Below are 20,619 nucleotides of genomic sequence, written 5' to 3'. Positions count from 1 at the left end.
TTTTCCAGAACTTGTCACCGGTTTATGGGGCTAGAAATTATAATTTTGTTAGCCTTTGCAACATTCCAGTGAATTGATATGATAATAATATAATTTTAGTGTTAGTTTCAAAAAGGCTTCTCTAGACTTACTGTTTTAGTCTTTACTTCTTTAATCATTTCTTTTAATTAGGTCAATCTTAAATTACAAGTGCAATGATAAATAGTTGATAATCTAAGCTGACTTCTTAGGAGACTTTTCCCCTTAGAGTTAAGGTTTAATTTTTTTAAGGAAATAAAGCAGTCTATGAGTTACAATTAATTTTATTATTAAATAATATTTTTTAAAATTTCATGAATATTTACAGTGGGTTTCAATATAAGAATACTTTTTCTTAAAAAAAGAGATAAAAAAAAATAAACCCATTGGATAATTTGCATGAGAGCATGATTATTTCCCATGAAAGCAATCCAAAACAAAATAAGGGTTTTTATCAGGATGTCTGAACTTCCCATGGTCGTTTCTAACTTATTTAGAAGTTTGTTCTTATGATTAGTTGTTTTCCATCCCTGTCATGCATTAGGGTAGCAAGTTTCCTACCAACAGCATTAAGAGTATTTTGTAGTATACAATACTCTTTTCTCACCAGTAGTGGCAGTGATGCTGTTTGGGCGGAGCTGGCTCCACCCCCAGGGATGGAGCACAGCTGATCTAGGCCAATCAGGGCATGGCATTAACCTGGCCACAGGGCTTGGTTCAGGGGTAAACTAGAAGCCAGAAGCTGAGGAGTTTTGCTAGATGGTTTTGAGATTATAAGCTCTCCTCTCACTCCATAAAGACACACATGAAGAAGCATGCAGGCTTTCTGGCTGCTGGCAGCCATTCTATCCCCAGGAGGTGAACTGGCCACTTGTTTAAATATGCACATACCAAGCCCTATGTATCTGATTGATAAATAAATACATGCACACATAGATACATGAATCATCCTTATATGCAAATGTTCACATTAAGATACTATTCATATAGAAAACAGGTAATCTTTGAAAACTCAATCCTTCTAAACACTTTAATAAAGGAACACTACATGTAAATCTTTTCCTAGGAATGTGTGTTATTTACTAGATCTTTATTCTTCTAATTTTATTATCCATATTTAAAGGTATTAATAAAAGCCACATTAATTTCTTGGTACTTTGCTAGGGGTCAAACCTGCAAACATTTACTATGTAAAACAGTGGAAAATTCCACTAATTTAAAACTGTTCATAGTAAAAAAACAGTCTAAACTTTCCTTCTATTTTATCAGACATTTTCTAGAGTCACAAATATGACCATGGAAAATGCATAATTCAGTAAAACTATTTAATTCTACACTGGTTATCAGGGATCTGAAAATGCTAGTAAGAAACTCAGCAGCCCCCCTCTCACCATAGTCCTTACGTGATATTCTAACATAAGGGCCTGAATGCCTAAGGGCTGCCAACTGTGTTTCATCTTACGTAGAGTGACCACATTCCTTTAAGAACCACATTTGTTTTCTTAAAGTACTCAGATCATATTTTAAATTTAAATTCATAACTTGCTATATATTTGCTTATCTAACTACTTTTGAACTGGGTTCACATTATTTTTAAAGACCCAACTAGCTCTGACAAGGTTTCAGAGAGATAAAAAGTATAAAAGAGATCAGCCAACATGTTGTTTTTTAATGCTAGCTAAAATAGTTATCTAAGACAAACTAACATTGCTCTACAGAACCTTAAATATTTATTTTTTCAGAGAAATCGTCACATACCTAATTGACTGATACCTTAAATACACAGATAAGGGAAGGTAACGATTACGTTTTTTTCTAAAATCGTTAAGTGGCTACAATAAGAAATTACATTTTAAAAAGCATGTAGACTTTACAACTGTAATTCTAGAATTATAGCTGATTAAATTTGCAAGACAGATACAGATGTATATATATATATATGTATACTAACACTACACGTGCATGTGAAATTCAATCTCAGGTGAATTCAGTTCAACTGGTTTACATCCTTCTAATTATATCATACTATTCCATGCGAGCACTGTATAAGAGTGCCTCATTTTAAAATAAACTTTCCAAGTAATAGTATACTAAGTATACCAAGTCTTTGCTATTTAAATAAAACACAACAATTAAAAGAATATGAACTTATTTCTAATAAAAGGTCTACATAGCTCCCTTTTCCAAAATTAAGAAAACTAACTTCTTGGCAAACAGGAAGCATTAACGAGGCAAATATTATGCTATTGCATCTTTGCCTTCAACTTAAGTGGCATTTAGGGATAAAGAGGCACATCGATAAAACAAATCTTTTTTTTCTTGCTTTACGTAAATAATGAAAACGTCACCTTCAAAAATTAATAGATTACATCTGCTGATCCCATAGTGCAAAAATACCCGGAAGTACAAAAGCAGACTTTATATATTCTCTGTTTCTCTCGTCTCTATTCCTCTGACACTGAAGGAAAGGAAATCAGTGCACTAGCAAGTTCAGAAGTGTATTACTTTTTCCTCCTTTCCACCTAGACCTCGGATAGAGCAGAATGAACACTCACACGGCCGACAGGGAGCTGTCTTTCTTTGGCTTCTTCTTTTCCCGGGCATCGCTGAAGTCCAGGGCAGCTTTGTCCATGCCAAGTAACTCGCTGATTCTGTCTCGGCCATAGAACTCTCCATATTTATCCATAACCTGGGGCAAGAAAAGAAGCATTTTACTGGCCTCCACCAGTAAGTAATCTCATCTGTATGTGCACATACAAACATCTAATTATTTTTATACATAGTATATATCGGTCTTACTTTCAGGTTCACTTAAACATCTAACTTAACGGCTCATGTTCTGTGATCACACTGCTTAAGGTCTTAGTGAACTTATAGCGTTTTAAATAATGCCTAGCTGAAGAACAAGATTTCTTATGCAAGAGAGAAAGGCAGGCACAAAAGAGGACAGGCTCAAGCAAATGGGTAAAGAGGTGGGAGAAAATGGAATAAAGTAACTGCTACCAAATTCATCCCGTGTCAGGAATTATGCTAAGAGGTCCAACTTGCTTTTCCCTCATGGGACTGTCATAATATGTTAAGTTTCCTGTTGTTAGCATCCTACTCTGCAGATAAAGAAATTGATCTTGGAGAATGTAACATGCCCAGTCTCAGCTTGGCAAGAGATGGGGTGAGGACACATCCAGGCAAGGCTGACTCCCAGCAAAGATCTTCTGCGTAGAGCACGGCATGCCACTGGGTTTGCCCATGACATGCTGGTATCCCCTCTGTGGTCTCCAGAGCAAACATTCAACTCCCCCCATAGTATCCTGACTCCAGCCATTCTTCAACAACACCTGAACCTGGAGCCTTGTCACCATCCACAGGTCCTCAGTTTAATTCTTACCTAGAATGGATTCCTTGTCCATCGTTAGAATCACTTCTTTGCAACCCCCTTTGGCTTCCTTGCCCCTCTCTCTTCTGTCACATCTGTCTGGGCTTTGCCCAGATGTTGGGTTTTTAGATCAGGGCTTAGATTTGGGCTAACAGATCACCTGTGAGCTCAGTACCTCTGTCTCTGATACAGCGACTCTTAGCCTACAGTTTATATACCATGAGGATCCCGTACATCATTGAAAATGGAGGCAACAGGAAAAGTAATGAAAGAAACGCAGGAGGAGAGAGAACGGGCAGCAAGAGAGGAAAAGGAAAGCAAGGAACAGGAATATAGGAGAAACAAAGGAACTGAGAACCAGCGAAAGAGGAGCGGGAACGTTAAAGTAAAATATTAGAGTGGATGAATAGAAAGAAAGTGGATAAATAGAAAGGATTAGCAGAAATAAAAATGAGCTTTTTCTGAATGTATACAATCAGGTAAATTAAAAGAAAACATAAAAGAGCAACGGTAGTGAAAAAGCCTATGAACGTACACTATTTAGGTTCATTAAAACAATTTGTTTTCCATTATTCTCACAGCACTGAAAATGGGCTGGGCTGATCTGAGTGGGAGTTCTTTAGGGGTTGTATTCTCAGGCAGGAGAACAAACTGGACCTCAGAGCAGGAACGCTATGGACTGTCTCAGCTGCAATTACAATCTGTCTATTTATTTGACTCTAGATATATCGTGTCCTTCAGAGAAACTCTTGCTTTAATAACTTAGAAACTGCTTCTTCATACTGTTAAGTAATTACTAAGAATAAAATATTCAAATTATCTATTTTACGTTACTTAAAAATTATTCTTTCAGAGCTCTGGTCTAATTAGGATGCACTCATCTACATTCGTGCAGTGCTACTACTCCATGGTCACAAGGGGACAAAAACTTGCACCAAAATGAAAATCAACAAACACACTGCTTCTTCCAACTAGGAAGTCTTGGGGGGGGGGGGTTTGTTTTGTTTTGTTTCTGTTTTTTAAAATGTGCTTCATTTTAAATAATGTACTTGATTTAAATGCTTGGCAAACTCTCTATCTCCCCTCAGACTGGTAACAAAAAATGTGCAGTTGCCAATCACCGGCCCCCCTACGAGTAGTTCTCAACTGGTGGAATCAAAGGGAAGAAGACCACTTCGTTCGGCAGACATCTGTGGCCATTCGCCCCAGACCGCATACACTGGAGCCACGGCTCATTGTGGTACGTGGCATGAAGTGATTCAGTCTGGCAGTTGAAGGGTTCAAGGAATAAGAAGGGGCTACAAAATAATGATTACTGTATTTTGCAGTGTACAAGTACTGGTACATGCATTATTTTTTTAAAAAGTGACCTACGTTAAATCCCGTGTGGTAGGAAGAGCAGAGATAATCCTTGTCTCTCGTAACCAGAGCCGACATAGGTGCCAGAGTCCGTAGCTGAACTCCTACTTGTGTTCTATCGTTCTCTGATGCAGTGTGCATCAGAAGAATAAAACTTTATCAAAATACAAAGGTCTTTGAAGTTTATATAAAAGTAAATAAAATTCAGTCCTTTGTTGGTATACAACAACTTTACTTTTTTATTGTAAGGGAGGATCCCAGCCCTGGTGACTTAAGCTGTCTTATCAGAAAAAGAGCCTTCCGTCAACTTCAGTTACCCGAACAATCTCAGAGAAAATTCTTACCAATCCTTGTTAACGTACAGACTGAGCACTGTTTAGTCACCTGAGTCAGATGACAGGTGGGTGAGCAATGCTTATTTAGTTTTTAGCTGCAGAGTATGGACCTCTTATGAAATTTTTGAAATTCATATTGAATCCCATTTCCATTTTGAAATGACATTAACAGACAAAGCACGCCTCAGTATCTCAGCCTACGTATGAGCCACAGCAGATTCAAATCTGAATTGCACTTTAGGAAAAAAATAGAAAATTTAAGCCCACCTTTCTTTTAACAAATTTGTCCCAGTAGTTGTTGGGAAATGACCTAAAAGATATAAAAGCATAGAAGTAAAATAGTATCATTTTTAAAAAAATGATAAATAACAATATATTTTTTGGAATAAATGAAATACTTAAAATAATATGTGAACATATATTCTTCCATTCACAAAAATTACAATGAATTTTCCCCATCTTATCCCATAGTTTTTCTATCATAAGTATATTAAATATTATTTTAAGTGTTGATATATACATGTAAATCACAGAAGAGACTATGGGCTAATATTTTAATGGAGATGAATATGAGCATATTTAATAAGCAGTCTGGTTATATTTTTTCTTTATGTATAATGTGTTAATGTATACATTTCTTTGTCAATTGTCTATAAAAATTAAAGTATCTAAAACTGTCATTGTTTTTCCTAGGAAGTAAAAAAAAATCTCATTCCCACTAGTTATCCTTAAGGAAACTGAGCATAACACCATCACATGACTCCAGCATCTTAACTAATATAGAGTTCACCTAAGGGGACAGACTTGATTCGAGTTAGAGTTGCTAAACAAAATATTGAGCATTTAGAGTAAACATTTATAACACACAAACAAATCATCCCCATTTGGAAACCCAGAACTTGTTAGAAATCGTAACTCTTTAAGAATTAGCAAAACTAATCACAATAAAAAGAAGCTATTTCACGCTTGAGTATTACAAACTACAGAAAAATATTGTATCACCAATACCTCGAATAGTGTAAAATTAGACTTTTGTGATGGATTTTTATCTGCAGCAGCAGCTAGTAGTTTGGATCTAGACCTCACAGGCGAAATAATTAGCATAAAGAAAAGTATTTGCTTTTCTGTCTTATATTTTACGTCATAATGTTCAGCTAGTTATATGCTTCGCCTTTGGATGATACCAACTGAAAATTTCCAACTTAGATTAAAAGTGTGACATTCAATATTTTTGCCTTTAATGCTACAACTCCTTCCTTAATGAATAATTTTGGCTTCCTCTATGCTTTCAGATGAGATAACCCCACACTGCAGGTTCTGTACCTCCAGCTACACACTTCCCTGAACACTGAGTAATGGATGTTATGTGCCATCAGTGCTGTGGAAATGGACTCAAAGCCATTTTTGATGGAGGAATTCAGAACACAGAGGGCAAAAATTGATGGCATCCATTAAGAGACTGATGGAGCTTATTAGTCTTTTGATTTTCTTGGCTGAATATATAACTGTTATTCACCTCTGCTAAACTTTTGATAAATCTGCAAGAACTCCGGCAAAGTATTTTATGCCTTGAAATTTTTGAGCACAGAAATGTCTCATCTCATTCTTTACTCACTGTGTGTTGATTACGAGTCTATCCCACTGGCCTTTAATATCATCTTCTGAAGGCTGTTCTGTAATATAAAGCCCATCAAATTCCAATTTTCGAGCTACTTCTTTTTCTCGCTTAAAAATAACCAGTGGGACCTACATTTGAAAAATAAACATGTTAAAATTAGTTTAGATTTACTTGCATCTCTTGTGGTCACTATCTTTACAAAACAGCTTTTGGAAAGAAATATTTCCCGTATTACTTCCAGGAGGGTAAAAATTGAGTGAAAATCAATCAGCTATATTTAGGCAGAAGGAGGCATCTAGAGGTTTTCGAAAAACAAAAGACAGTATAGATATTATATATATGCATATGTTTTTAAACACATAGAGGTTCATTGATAATTGCACTAATGAAATCAATTTTAAATATTAAAAATATTATACAAAATTGCTTTTTTTGCATATTACATATATACATATATATAATATATATGGATGCAATAAAACATAGCACTAATGTTCCAAAATGCATACTTCTAAAAAATTTTTAGAGTTTTATTTTAGAAATCTCTTTAATAATTCCATGCTCAGCATGCCCATATGCTATTTTGAAATAAATTTTAATTTCAACATCAGCAAAAATCTTTGTCAGTTTGCCAGAATGTCTCCAGAATTTACTGATTCCCTTTTCATATGGACAGAGTTTACACAAGGCACAGATGCAAAGAAGATGCAGACATTCTGGAATTATCCAAGAATATCCCTTCTCCCCCCCAATAAAACAAGGGAAGCAGAGGGAGGGAGAGGAGTTTCTGAAAAAAACTTTACATTCTAGTCTTTTACCCTGGACCCTGGTTTTTCAAAAGTCTTCTAGAAGTTTCCCAATCAGAAGCAGGGCACAGTGAAATAAAAGCCCTGCAGTAAAAAGGTGTCATGCTAGGAAAAGATAAAGAGGTTTGCAAAGGTGATGGGCAGCCCTGAGCACTCAGAGAGACTATCTTGAGTTCTATTCACCAAACTACAGTGTTCCCTTGGTAAGGCTCTAGGGATGGGTGACGTGACAAACAGTGAAGCATTTCTGCCAGGGATAACGAGAGATACATACCTAATAACAAAACAATCAAAATGACTCTCAGAGGTCCAATGTGATGTATTTCTAGAATTTCTACTACACTGAGCACTGCTAGGAGACATAGTGGGTGGACTTCTGTGGGGTCAAATTATAGGTGAAATTGGCTATATGTGAATAATTACTGCCGTGCGAGAAAACTACAATGTGACAGCCACATCCCCTTCCCAGGGCAGCCTGCATGCAGTGACTCGTCACCAGGGAGCTCTAAAGGCCCAGCTCCAATGCCCCAGCCCAGGGCTACCCCGAAGGGGGCGTCTCAACTTCAGAACAGAGACCTGTGATGTGCCCTGTTGGGTCTGTACTGCAGCCCCGCTTTTCCCTCTTCTCCATGCTGCTTCCTCCCCTTGCCCCGCAGGTGTTTATGGAACATTCCCTAATAAACTATGTGTATGTCATTTCCATCTCAGAATCTGCTTCCCCAGAAGTCCAGCGTGCAACAGACACACACACACACGCGGACACACACAGGTTCCTTGGTGCCTCACTATCTTACTTTCAAGCAGTAGTATCCAATGATGCAGAAGAAAGAGATAACCGTGTGCAAAATGGCTAAGATACGCAGCGTGGGCTCCATGTAGCCGCTGCTCTCCTCCAGCACATAGTGAACTGCAATGATTCTAGGCGAGCTGTCCAGGCTGCTAACTTTGGCATTTTCACTTGAACTGCGAGTGGGGAGCTCCTTTCCTTCAACCACAGAAGAAGTGGAGACCTGATTCAAATCATTTAAAGGACAGTCAGTTCATTTCCTCTGACATCAGGGTAAACAAGAAACAGTGGAAACCCAGTCTTAGCCAATAGCTGGATGTGAAACCAATGCACGATGAAAAGACTAAAAGCAAAGGCTAAAAAAGATAGCTTTTTCAGTATCTTGTAATAACCTATAATGGAAAAGAATCTGAAAAAGAACATATGATACATATATATATATACATAGAGATAAAATATATATAAATATAACTGAAATATATATATAACTGAGTCATTTTGTTATATGACTGAAACTAAACCCAGATATGAGGATTCCAGTACATGCAGGAAATAATTAGATGGCTAAGCTGCCTTCTCAGTGATCAAAAGAATTTAATACAGTACAGATATGCCACACCCAGATACAGTAACAAGTGAGATATTCAGCCAAATTAGACTCTGAGCACTGTGGGTAAATCCTCTGCAAATCCAACATTCTTCAGTGGGGGCATTTCTCACCTAGTGTGAAGGAGCAAATCTATCCCTGCTGTACTAGACAGTCAGCAATGTGCCTGAGATTCAGGTTTTCATTTTCATCAAATACATTTCAGCATCGGTTTTGATGTGCTCACTAGTGGATCTCTGAAATCTTTACATTCAATTCAGTCTTTCATATTGGTTATTAAAAGACTAAGATGTACATACCTTATAAAAGAGCAAGATGAAATTGATTGCAAACGCGACAAATAAGGCTAACATTCTCATGTTGTAAAAGTTGCGAGCAAAATAGTTCTGAAGGTGAAAAAAATTATTAAAAGGTCATTGAATCGAGAGACTTGAAATTTGCAGACAATTGAAATAAAGCATTCATGCATTTACCCAAAACTATTTGTTGAGGGCCCACTGGGTTTCAAGTCCCATGCTTGGTGCTATCGACGTAAAGCACCAAGCTTTATGACGTAAACCACCACGGAGGAGACATAATAAAGAAGCACATTCACAGATAAAAAGCGTAATTTCAGGTAATGTTAAATGTTATGAAGAAAAATCCATCAGGTTAAGGACTTAGGGAACAGGGGCGCTATTCAGACAGATGGTCAGAGAAGATCTGTCTAAGGAGGTGACATCTGAGCTGAGGCCTGGGTGCCACTGGACGGCAATCAAGTGAACAGTTGGGGACGGGAATGTCAGAGAAAGAGCTTGGAGGGCAAAGGTCCTGAGCTCCAGGTGATGCTGGTGTGTTTGACGGATAGTGAGGAGGTAGCGCAGTGAGAGGAGGGGAGAGTGGGAGGGAATGAGTTCAGAGAGGTGAGCGGGGGACAGGGTTCTGTAGCCCTCTGATAAAAAGTCTGTTGCCCCTTATAGTGCAGTGGTTCAGTGTCTGATCGCTGGGACCACACTGCCTGGGCATAAAGCCTGACCTCACCACTGACTCACTGTGCGATGTGGACAAGAGACTTAATCACTCTTGTAGCATCACTTTTCTCACCTGTAAAGTGGGGATAACAACAAAACCTGTCTCATAAGTTTGCTATGAGGATTAGGTAAGTTACTATAGGGGAAGTTAGTCATTAATCTTGTTAATATCATTGGAATTAGTATTTTATTCTAAATGGGATGGCAAGCTCTTGGAGGAGCTGAAGAGGGCTGATGCAATCAGATGATTTGAAAGACGATTCCAGCTACTGAGTGTAAAATAGATTGGAGGCAAGCATGGAAGGCAGGAGACGAGTTAGAAAGTGACTGCAGGATGCAGGAAGAGATGATGTTGCTGGTGGTGGCTTGGACCAGGTGGTGGCTGTGGAGGTGGTAAGTACTGGGCAGACTCTGGGTACATCTGGAGGAGAGAGCCGAGAAGAATTATTGTTGGGTTGTATCTGAGGTAGGAAAGAAAGAGAGGACTCAGAGATGATAATTCTGGATTTGGGGGTCTGAGCAACCAAGTAAATGGTTGGTTCTATTTTTTGAGCTATGAGGGAAAAACATACAAAACACTTAGAGGAGAAGTGGGTTTAAGGAAAAAGGTTATGGGACATACCAAGAATTTGTTTTAATATTAAGTGGGAGATGACTATAAAGTTATCTACCCGGATATGCCAGGGGCTTTAGCATCATAAGGCCATAGCAAAATGGCATCTCCTTAGTTATCCTTCCCTGTGGACACAGCCCATTTTGATGGTGTCATCTCCCCACACACGACCCTGACTTTTCTGCCGCCGTTTATAGGACCGAAGTTGGCCACCATATCCAAACCGGGTCAGTCACATTGGTTTTCCGTGGAAGGTGGGACTGGGTCATAGGTCACAGTTAGGTACTCTGGTTATCTGAGCTGGGAGGTCACGACGACTCGGGTCACGAGGGGCCTGTGGCACCTGGTGTGGTCATGATTAGGCTGGTGCATGCAAACAGTTGAACAGAGAAAGTCATATTGCAAGAGAAGCAGGAAAGTAGGAACTGTGACCTCTGAGACAGAAGGATGGAAGGAAATCTCAATTATGTGCTTTACTCAACTGCAGTTACACATACTCTTCAGGAACCCATGGGGACTGTTGCAGCTTATTACAGGGCCTGTGCAGCCTCACACCCTACACCACGCCCAGACCACACCTGCAGCCACGTCCACTGTGACAACACATCAAACCAGTGGTTATCCAGAGTTGCCTCAGAAACATCTGTGTTCTGTGTGCTCTGCATTAAATAATATAGTAACATACAAGGTAGTTTAAGAAAATATAGGTCAAACTATTAATTAAAATATCTATTGGTATACATTTTTAAAAATGTGTCATATATACATTTATGCATAAGCAGTTAGAACATATCACCACTGAGAACAATTTATTTCCCTTACAGGTGAAGTTCTATACTACGTGAGTTTCTTGTCTATTCTTTTCTCAAAGGCTAAGTATGATTTTGCCTTTCAAACTGGCCGTGTTATGGAGTATTGCTCATAGTTTCTAGGTCTGACATTATTGGTCAGTACCTCTTACAGGTTTATTCTAGACATTCAGCTCCCGGTCTTTTCCTGCTTGAAAAAATTATATATAATATTTATGTACATATAAGAGGCCTTTCAAACAAAATTTTTAACAATTGAATTCTGTATGAATAGGAAGAGAGAACCACATCTCCTTTCTTTGTTTTCTACATACAAGTATATATTTTATTAATTGGGAGAGCATTTCCACAAAATGTTTAAGACCCTACATAAAGAACTGTCTTCTCCCTCTTTGTTCTTTCATTGATTTACTTATTTCCACTTAAAGAATAATTTGGAATAGACCTTCTTATTATCAATGGAGAGTTGGCTCACTGCATTAATATTTTTATAACTGGAATTTTAATAAAAGGGCGATGTTCTAGAACGACTGACTAACCCCACTCTGGAACATCAATATGAATTACTTGTCCCCTAGAAGGTATTCTTTGTTATAATGCATGGCAGAGCCTTCCACAGTGTTCTGCAAAGAGGGAGCCCCGGGGTTATGTTTATTGACTTGCCCTAAAGTCCTTGTAGGAAGACACTGGCAGTCACTAAATCAAGTGGACCCTCATGGGAATGTGTGCAGAGGTTATGTGTTTGACGACAGGGAGCCGTGGACCACGGCATTCATTTGAACACATAAACACTAAGATGGGCAAATACAACATACGTGCAGGGCTGACCCAAGTGAAGGTCAATGTGTATTTACTGCACCCGAACGATTATGATCTCACAGTATATCAGTAACAACGTTCATTTTAAAACATCTTACTAGAAGCTTCTGTTGATAGGCTATGATTTTCTTCCAGAATGCTGACTCGGGAACTTCTGGCTCTCCATATCTGTGTGTGTGGAGCTGCCTCAATTTTTGTTTACCCTTATCTTCTTTGGCTTTTTCTTCTTTTTCTCCATCTTCTCCCCTACGAACACAAATGAATGAAAAATAAGCCATCCATAAACTAAAGAACTAAACAGGTTTTGTGCCGAAGTATACAAACGAACAAATATTTAAATCATAGTATCTGTTTTAATAACGGATATCTCTTCCAATGAATTATGATATTCAGAACTTTAGAATTAGGGGTAGGACTTCTTGCTTATCATAGCCCCCTAAAGATGGATAATTTCTGTGAAGTTCAAATCTATAGGACATTTTACGGGCTTCAAGTATCTTTGTATTATACCTAGCATATTCCTTTCCAAGTGTAGAGTAAAATATTTAAATGAAAGAATAACAATGGAGAGTTTTTTTGGCTGCTACTTTTTAACATACCTTATTATTATTATTATTATTATTTTTGCAGTACGCGGGCCTTTCACTGTTGTGGCCTCTCCCGTTGCGGAGCACAGGCTCCGGACGCACAGGCCCAGCGGCCACGGCTCATGGGCCCAGCCGCTCCGCGGCATGTGGGATCTTCCCGGACCGGGGCACGAACCCACATCGGCAGGTGGACTCTCAACCACTGCGCCACCAGGGAAACCCTAACATACCTTATTTTTAAATTCTTATTTCAATGTTCAGGCTACTAGGATTTAAAATCAGAGGCGTACACATTTGGTTGTTCACGTGTATAAACGATGTCAATACATTAATTTTGCAGACAATAATGAAATTAGAAGCACTGAAATTTGACACCTAAACCCCTCTAGGTGCAAAATACCAAGGCTTCATGGAAGTATATTTATGTATATGTGTAGTCACATATATGTAACCCATATAACATAACCCATACTTAACTCATATGAGGTCAAACATTATTTTAACGTTAAAGAGTTGCCATCGAAATGACTGTCATGCCCTGGTACATTTGTCTGCATTTCACTATGATAGTCACTTATGTGGCCATTTTTACAACTAATTCAACAGTTCAAGGTCTATGACAATGAATAGTGCTGACTGCACAAAAGAGACAACAGTGGCCCTTGTTTGAAGCCTAATTCAAACAAACCAACTGTAAAAATACACTTTTCAGACAACTAAAGAAGCTTAAATATTTAGTGGGTATTAGACGGTACTAAAGAATAATTGCAAATTTTGTTCGGTATAAATAATGGCATGATAATTATGTTTTTTTTAAAGTCCTTAGCAATAAGAAATGTATACAAGATATTTATGGGTGAAATGACATGGTGTCTAGTATTTTCTTTAAAACAACTTGTCGTACAGGAGGCCCCAAAATACGTGTGTGTGTCTACGGTAGGGAGGGTAGGCAGGAGAAAACCTAGATGAGACAAAATTAGCAAAATGTTAAAAATTAGTAAAACTTGGTGATGGGTATATGGGGTGCATTATAACATTCTCTCTTTTGTGTGTGTTTGAAAATTTCTAATAACAAAACTCTTTAAAATTTTCTATCTCAAATAATTTGGAAATAAAAATGATTTTCCCTGAAAAAAGTATTAAGTTATTCAAAAGGTGACTCAAGTGATGTCAAGTAGGCATGTGAAAAAGTTGAATAAAACTGTTTTGCATGAAATATAACATTAGAAATAAGAACTATTTTTGAGTTCTATCATTTAATGTTTTAATTTTATAGCTATAACTAAATTAACACAATTCTAAATAAACATTTGCTATTCTAAAAAAAAAGAAAAAAAAACAGGACAATGAAAACAGGCCAAAGGAAGTAACAGAATAGAGGAGAAAAATAAAATGCTACATGAGAATGCTACAGGCACTTAATTTGATTTCCCCAGTTGTTAAAAATGTGCATATAAAACTATGTAAACTTGGGGAAAGATGTAGGTGTCAATTATTAACAGAAAGCCAGTGTTACGAGGAAATTATACATTTCCATTGCTTCATAGGCAGCTCTTTATTTCTCATCGTTGCATTTATAACTGTGCTCCACAGCACCAGGAATATTACTGAAAATGAAGTTTCCTGGGTCCCAGACCTGCTGATTCAAAATCTGTGCTGGGACCTAGGAATCTGTGTCTTGAACAGACTCTCCAGGTGGTTTTTACGCAGGTGGCCCCAGGACTGTGCGTTGAGGACCACCATGCCCCGAGAATTCTGTGCCACGGCATTCAGAACGTTTGTCCTCTCCCTTCTTTACAAGAACAGAATAGATGCTCGATTTTAAACAGAGAACTACAGCACTCAGTCATCTTGCAGACAGCATCACATGGAATCACTGAAGTCTTTTCTGCTGAGAGAGAAACACACAAACAGAATCCTCATGGCACAAGAAAGAGGTGGGAGTGGCCCCCAGGGCGGGTGTGTGGTCTACGCTTATCCCTGCCCATGGGCTGAGGCTCTCCACTACGATGACAGATGTCATCCTGCAGCCTGAGAGTCTCCACTGCATCCCCTGAAGAGAGAGGATGAGGGAAAGACACTAAAACAAAAGAAGGGATACAGCAACTACACCTACTCGGCTTTCTCAGGTTCGGATTTGCTTTCTTCTTTTTCTTCCTTTTCTTCTTTTGCCTTCTGTTCCTTGGATGAGTCAATGGGGAAAAGAGAAGCAGGATTACACGTCACTTTTGAATGAGTTTAGGGAGCCCCGTGACCCTGTGTCAAACTGTAACCTATAAATGATACCCTCCTGTCTCCGCTGAGATAGAACTTTCATGTGTGCCCTTTCTCCTACTGGTTGACGCATTTCCCCCCTCCCCGCACTTACCTACCAGGCCGGCAGTAGGTACCAACTTTCTGAGCTCCTTCCCACTTTTCTTATTTCACAACTACCTTCTTTCCCTCAGTCACCTACTCAAATCCTCTTCATCTTCCAACACCAACTTAAGTCCCACTGCTTAAGTCTCATCTAACTACTCCAAGCTATACTGAGGTTTCCATTTTCTCAACACAGGTAACCTCTACTGTCTGCTGCCTATGCTACGTACCACTTAATAATTTTCTAACTTTTTCGTGAGTCTTTTATCTTTCTAATAAACTCTTTAAGGCAACTTGAAAGCAGTGAGCACATCTTACATCTCTTTTAATTTGCTATGATACCCAGTGGTGTCAGACACCCGGCCAATCCTCATAACATATTTGTGGATGGAATGATTATCGTTCAATTGCCTAATGTCAGGAGGGTGAATACTTCAGCTCGTACTTTCATAGTTTAACTTAACAATTTTATAAGGAACCTTCACAAAAGGCTAGCTCCACCTGACTAAAAAGCCATTCCTCTTTGGCAAGGCAAGTCACGTACCGAAAACCACCCTGGCACTAGCAAGACGGCTGATGTCAAGTTCACTTAGCGTGCCCACCTGAAGTCCAGAGAGCCGCTGTGACTGGAGGTAAGTTACCTGGAACTTTTCTGGCACCTCGGGGATAGGGACGGGGTTGCTCATGAGGTCGCTCAGGCCAGCATTGGGATTATGAGGAATCAGTTTGTACTGCCCGCCTTCTCGCTTCAGGTCCAGGCCGAAGATGTCGGAAAGCAGGTCACTCTCCTCCGTCAGTTCCTTTAAGTCCGTCAGATCTTCGCTGGGCAGGGCGCCTTCCATGGCTTTCCTCTCTGCGTCCTCCCCGTCTCCTCGAACCTCATCCTGCGTGGGGTCCGGCATGTTGGCCAAGAGCTCCGCCACCTTGATCTTCTTTGCACCTTCCACCAGGCTTCCTCCCAGCAGGAGGCTGCCGACGATGCGGGAGAAGCCTCTGAAAACGCTCGCTACGAAGTGCAGGAGGCTCATAAAAAACCCCCAGTAGGACGTAAAGAAGGCCGTGACCATGTCCTTCACCGTCATCTTCTTCACCTTCTTCATCTGCTTCTTCAGGCTCTTTAAGGTGAGCATCCGCATAAGGGTCAAGATATTATACCTGAGGGCAAACAGGGCCGACGTGACCGTCACGATGGAAAAGAAACCCGTCCTCGGCCCCTGCTCCTCTAGCTTCTCCTTCCCGCTCTCCTCTTTATTCGCTGACCTCTCGTTCAAGTCCGACTCTGAGATCTGAGCTGCGAGCTGCATCTCAAATATGGTGTCCTCACAGAAGTTCACGAAGAGCTCCATCTTCTCTTTTTCTCCCCCTTCGTTGACCACATCAAATATAAATTGCCTTTTGGACTCCTTGACCTGGGGCTTCTCCCACTGGGTTCGGCTGGACTCACTGATTTCAAAGTAAACCCTCTCGATGCGCTTGGCACTGCCCATGATCTCGATGCGGCCCAGAAAGGGCTGGAAGTAATTCAGGACGCTCTCGGCCAATTCCAGGAAGGTCTGCAGCCGGGTGTCGTTGGGCATGTGTTCAGAAAGGTTTGTCAGAAGCACTGCCACGTTGAAGCCGATGTCCTTGGCAGGCTCGTGGAACCGCTTGACAAATCCCTCGTAGTCCAGAGTTTCGTTTTCATCCGTCTCTGTGCAGGACAGCAGAAATTCAGTCTCGGACTGGGTGTAGTGCTTATGGCTCTCCATCGCTTTGTGGAAGTCCCTCTTGGAAATGACTCCCTTACCGTCTGGGTCATACTCTTTAAAGGTATCAGAAGATGTCAAGTCCTTGAGTTTTAAGAACATGTCAAAAAATTTGAGAATCATCTCCACGTTGTTGGAAGATTCCACGAGCATATCAACCATCTGTTTGCCGATCGTGCCATTAACGACATTGCCTAGGGGTAAAGAACTGCATTGGCTCAAAATGAACACTCCTGATAAAACCAGTGTCTAAGCCGGGTAGAAGCTAGTGTACGTTACTGTGAATTAATTGGAAACTGGTCCAGTTGTGTAAGTTGTCGCTAATTGGTACAGGTAAATATTAAATATCTTAAAATGTCTAAAAAATCCCCAGTGTCTACAGATATATAATAATATATAATTATAATATATAATATATATATAATATATAATATAAATCTTATAGGACATCTGAATCAAAGATAGCTCCTTGTTTATCTTCCAACGTACGAAGGAAAAGATGAGTAATTACTTGTAAACTCTAGTTTCAAAGAGTGATTACATGAACACAAGCAAAAGCATATTTACAAAGTAATTAACGCACATAAAACAATATGTGAAGAAAAGCTGACATTTTTTCCCTCTAATTGTGTTTTAGGATTAAAAAAAAAGCAACGTGTTTTAGGATTAAAAAAAAAATGGGGCAAACATTTATATTATCCTAAAGCCAGAAACTGAAATACAGTCTCATATTAATAATAAAAATGAGTGTTTGCACAGACCTTTTGGGTTGACATGTCACTGCTCATAAACGTTACCTGATTTCACATTCATATGTCTGTGAGGCAGGTACTTTTTATTAATTCTGATTTTACTATTGAGAAAACTGAGGTTTGGCAAGGTTAAATTCATGTGCTGACCGTGACATGATTATTGAGGGCTAAGGCCTGGATTTGAAACAGATCTTCTGAGAGCAAATTAGATGCTCTTTCTGATTTAAAATGTAAAAGATCTCCCTGCATTTCTTCATGGTCCAGAACGTTTATAATTAGAAAATGGCAGATTATGGATAAGCTTGAGGAAATGAGATGTTATCCTAAGGTGTAGTCATCGAATGCTTTTATTCCATGAACAGAGCTTGATATGTAACACGAAGACACGCATCAGGAAAAAGATGCATGGTGAGGGGTCTGCTGAGTGCATTTGTGAAGCATTAAACACCAGCGTTAAGAGCATAGGCTCAGGGGCTTCCCTGGTGGCGCAGTGGTTGAGAGTCCGCCTGCCGATGCAGGCGACACGGGTTCGTGCCCCGGTCTGGGAAGATCCCACATGCCGCGGAGAGGCTGGGCCCGTGAGCCATGGCCGCTGAGCCTGCGCGTCCGGAGCCTGTGCTCCGCAACGGGAGAGGCCACGACAGTGAGAGGCCTGCATACAGCAAAAACAAAAAAAGACCATAGGCTCAGGAGCCATGCTACTGGGATTTGAATCCAGGTCCCACCATCTGTTAGCTGAGCTCCCTGGGCAGACTTCTTAGCCTCTCTGCACTCAGTTTCCTCATTTGCAAAACAGTGGTAATATTACTATGCAATTCATAAACCTGATATTAGGATGAAAAAGTACTTAAACCAGCAGCTGGCATAGTAAACGAGGTTAATTTTAAGTTGTCATTCCTGCAGTTCCTGTCGCAGTTATTACGGTTGTGGTGTTATTATTATTTAGACTAAAACTTGAATTGAGGTCATGGGAAAAGGATCCTGTGCTCAAAGGGTATAAAGCGGCTGCCAACTAAGGGCTTCAAGCAAATGCTGCGTCGCTGAAGTCCTCGTGCAAGGTGTGCCTACTGCCTTAATTAGTCAGAGTACAGCTGTGCAGTGCAGGGCGGACTGAGAAACAGAGAGAGGGATTAGGACGGATTTAAGAAAAAAAAGGACAGGGAACTAATAACAGCAAACATTTTTTATTTGCTTTGGTCGTATTCACATGATTTCACTAAATGCTTGCATCAGCCTATCATAAGCCCCCTTTCACAGAGGAGGAAAGTGAAAAATGGAGAGACGTAACTTGTGTCAGGGTCACACTGCCTGCGTGGCAAAGTGGGATGGGGCATTGGTGGCAGATCTCAGAACCCAAGCTCTTACCTACTACGTTTACTGTCTGAGACAGAAAAGAAGTGCAGTAGCAAAGGAAAGTAGGTTGAAAAGAGAAAAGCGAGAGAATGAAAACCCGACAGAGAGGCATGTGGTGGGAAGACTAGGCCGCCACTAGACTTGGTGGGCTAGGGTGCTCTCCCGAGCCTTCTCCTCCTGCAGAATTTTTTCTTTCCTTTTTTTTTTTTTTGCGGTACGCGGGCCTCTCACTGTTGTGGCCTCTCCCGCTGCGGAGCACAGGCTCCAGACGCGCAGGCTCAGCAGCCATGGCTCACGGGCCCAGCCGCTCCACGGCATGCGGGATCTTCCCGGACAGGGGCACGAACCCGTGTCCCCTGCATCAGCAGGCGGACTCTCAACCACTGCGCCACCAGGGAAGCCCCCTCCTGCAGAATTTTAAGAACCCATAGGAGTCACAAGGCAGTCAGCTCAAAGCAGCAATTTACACAGTTGGACTGTATCCAAACGTCTGTAATCCCCACTGGTTACAAACGAACAAAATGATAAACAAATAAAACCTTCTTCAGGTATTCTGTCTGAAGAGCATACTCTCTGGGGTATCACTATGAAATGAAAAATATCACTACGAATGAAGTACTAGTGATTTCATTCCATAGTTTTGTAAACTGAGATAGGCAGGATTTCTCTTTTTTAAAAAGCAAACTTGGAAAAAGAGTAATCAAGCCAGCAATAAATCTGAGGTATCTGTCCCATCTCAGCATTGATATTTTATCCTTTGCAGCATGCTGACACCCAAAGCAAGCGTGTATGGAATCCTTAAAATAAAAGATTAAAGGGGACTTGAAGATATAAATCAAAACTACCTTCCAACATGGACAGCAACATGACCACCATGTCCTTCTGCAGATCCATCAATTCTTTCAGCAGCTCAATTTGACTGGAATCCTGAAAGAATTAACACACTGCATCTGAGATAATATGGGAAACCTATGCAGCAAGAACGTCATCCTTATTCTCACAAAAAGAGTATGGATCTACCGAGAGCAGACACTTTACAGCAACATAGAGCTAAAGGGAGGCCAAATGTAAGTCTGCAGCTTATTAAAAATACACACGTAAGAATTAAAGAGTATTGACTGTTGATTCCAACTCATGTTTACTGAAGTATTTGTAAGGACAATGAATAAATCTAACAGGAGGACAGAAGAACTAAAGCAGTGGTGGAACCCCTGGGGCCAGGGAGGCAAGACTCAGGTGGTTCTGCACATTGGGTATCTTTCTTCTACTTGAGTAAAGACTGGACTTGCCTTTTCTTCTTTCTAACTTACTACACCAAGATGCTATATATTTTGTAAAAATTAACATATTCTGGAAGACACAGGCATAACAGTGGTAAGAGATAAACTTATCCGACATAAATCTAGGCAAAAATGTACAAACGTGTTACCTGTATTAATAATGCACAAAATATCTTATTTACCAATTTTATCAAGCTCTCAGATATTTCTCTCGTTAAAATTTTGTTTTGTTTTTCATTTTTCACCGTGAAAAAAAATTATTTTACAAAGATATGTTGTGTCCAAACATCACTATGCTTAGATTCAGGGCCTGGAAATATGGAATGTAATTATATTTACATTATGACCTCATGAATCATCAGATTTTCTTATTTTAAACTATACCCCTCT

At 39.9% G+C, this 20,619-nt stretch overlaps 1 protein-coding gene across 2 annotated transcripts in view; it reads right to left on the bottom strand.

The window, feature by feature from the left end:
• The window catches only part of RYR2 (ryanodine receptor 2), a gene marked incomplete at its 5' end in the record, with an annotated part of 721,806 nt that overhangs the window by 30,124 nt on the left and 671,063 nt on the right, over window positions 1-20,619 (bottom strand). For both annotated transcript variants that reach the window (XM_082674159.1, XM_082674158.1), the window contains 9 exons: window positions 2,574-2,707; window positions 5,353-5,395; window positions 6,701-6,831; window positions 8,304-8,519; window positions 9,203-9,289; window positions 12,253-12,400; window positions 14,858-14,922; window positions 15,741-17,038; window positions 19,795-19,876. In XM_082674159.1, the coding sequence (XP_082530285.1) occupies window positions 2,574-2,707; window positions 5,353-5,395; window positions 6,701-6,831; window positions 8,304-8,519; window positions 9,203-9,289; window positions 12,253-12,400; window positions 14,858-14,922; window positions 15,741-17,038; window positions 19,795-19,876 (2,204 nt within the window). The remainder of the gene's footprint in view (window positions 1-2,573; window positions 2,708-5,352; window positions 5,396-6,700; window positions 6,832-8,303; window positions 8,520-9,202; window positions 9,290-12,252; window positions 12,401-14,857; window positions 14,923-15,740; window positions 17,039-19,794; window positions 19,877-20,619) is intronic.

Source organism: Grampus griseus (genome assembly GCF_964374135.1).
Source record: "Grampus griseus genome assembly, chromosome: 16".
Taxonomy (NCBI): Eukaryota; Metazoa; Chordata; class Mammalia; order Artiodactyla; family Delphinidae; genus Grampus; species Grampus griseus.
The sequence above is the reverse complement of the archived record's forward strand: the minus strand, read 5'-3'. Positions and strand labels throughout refer to the sequence as shown.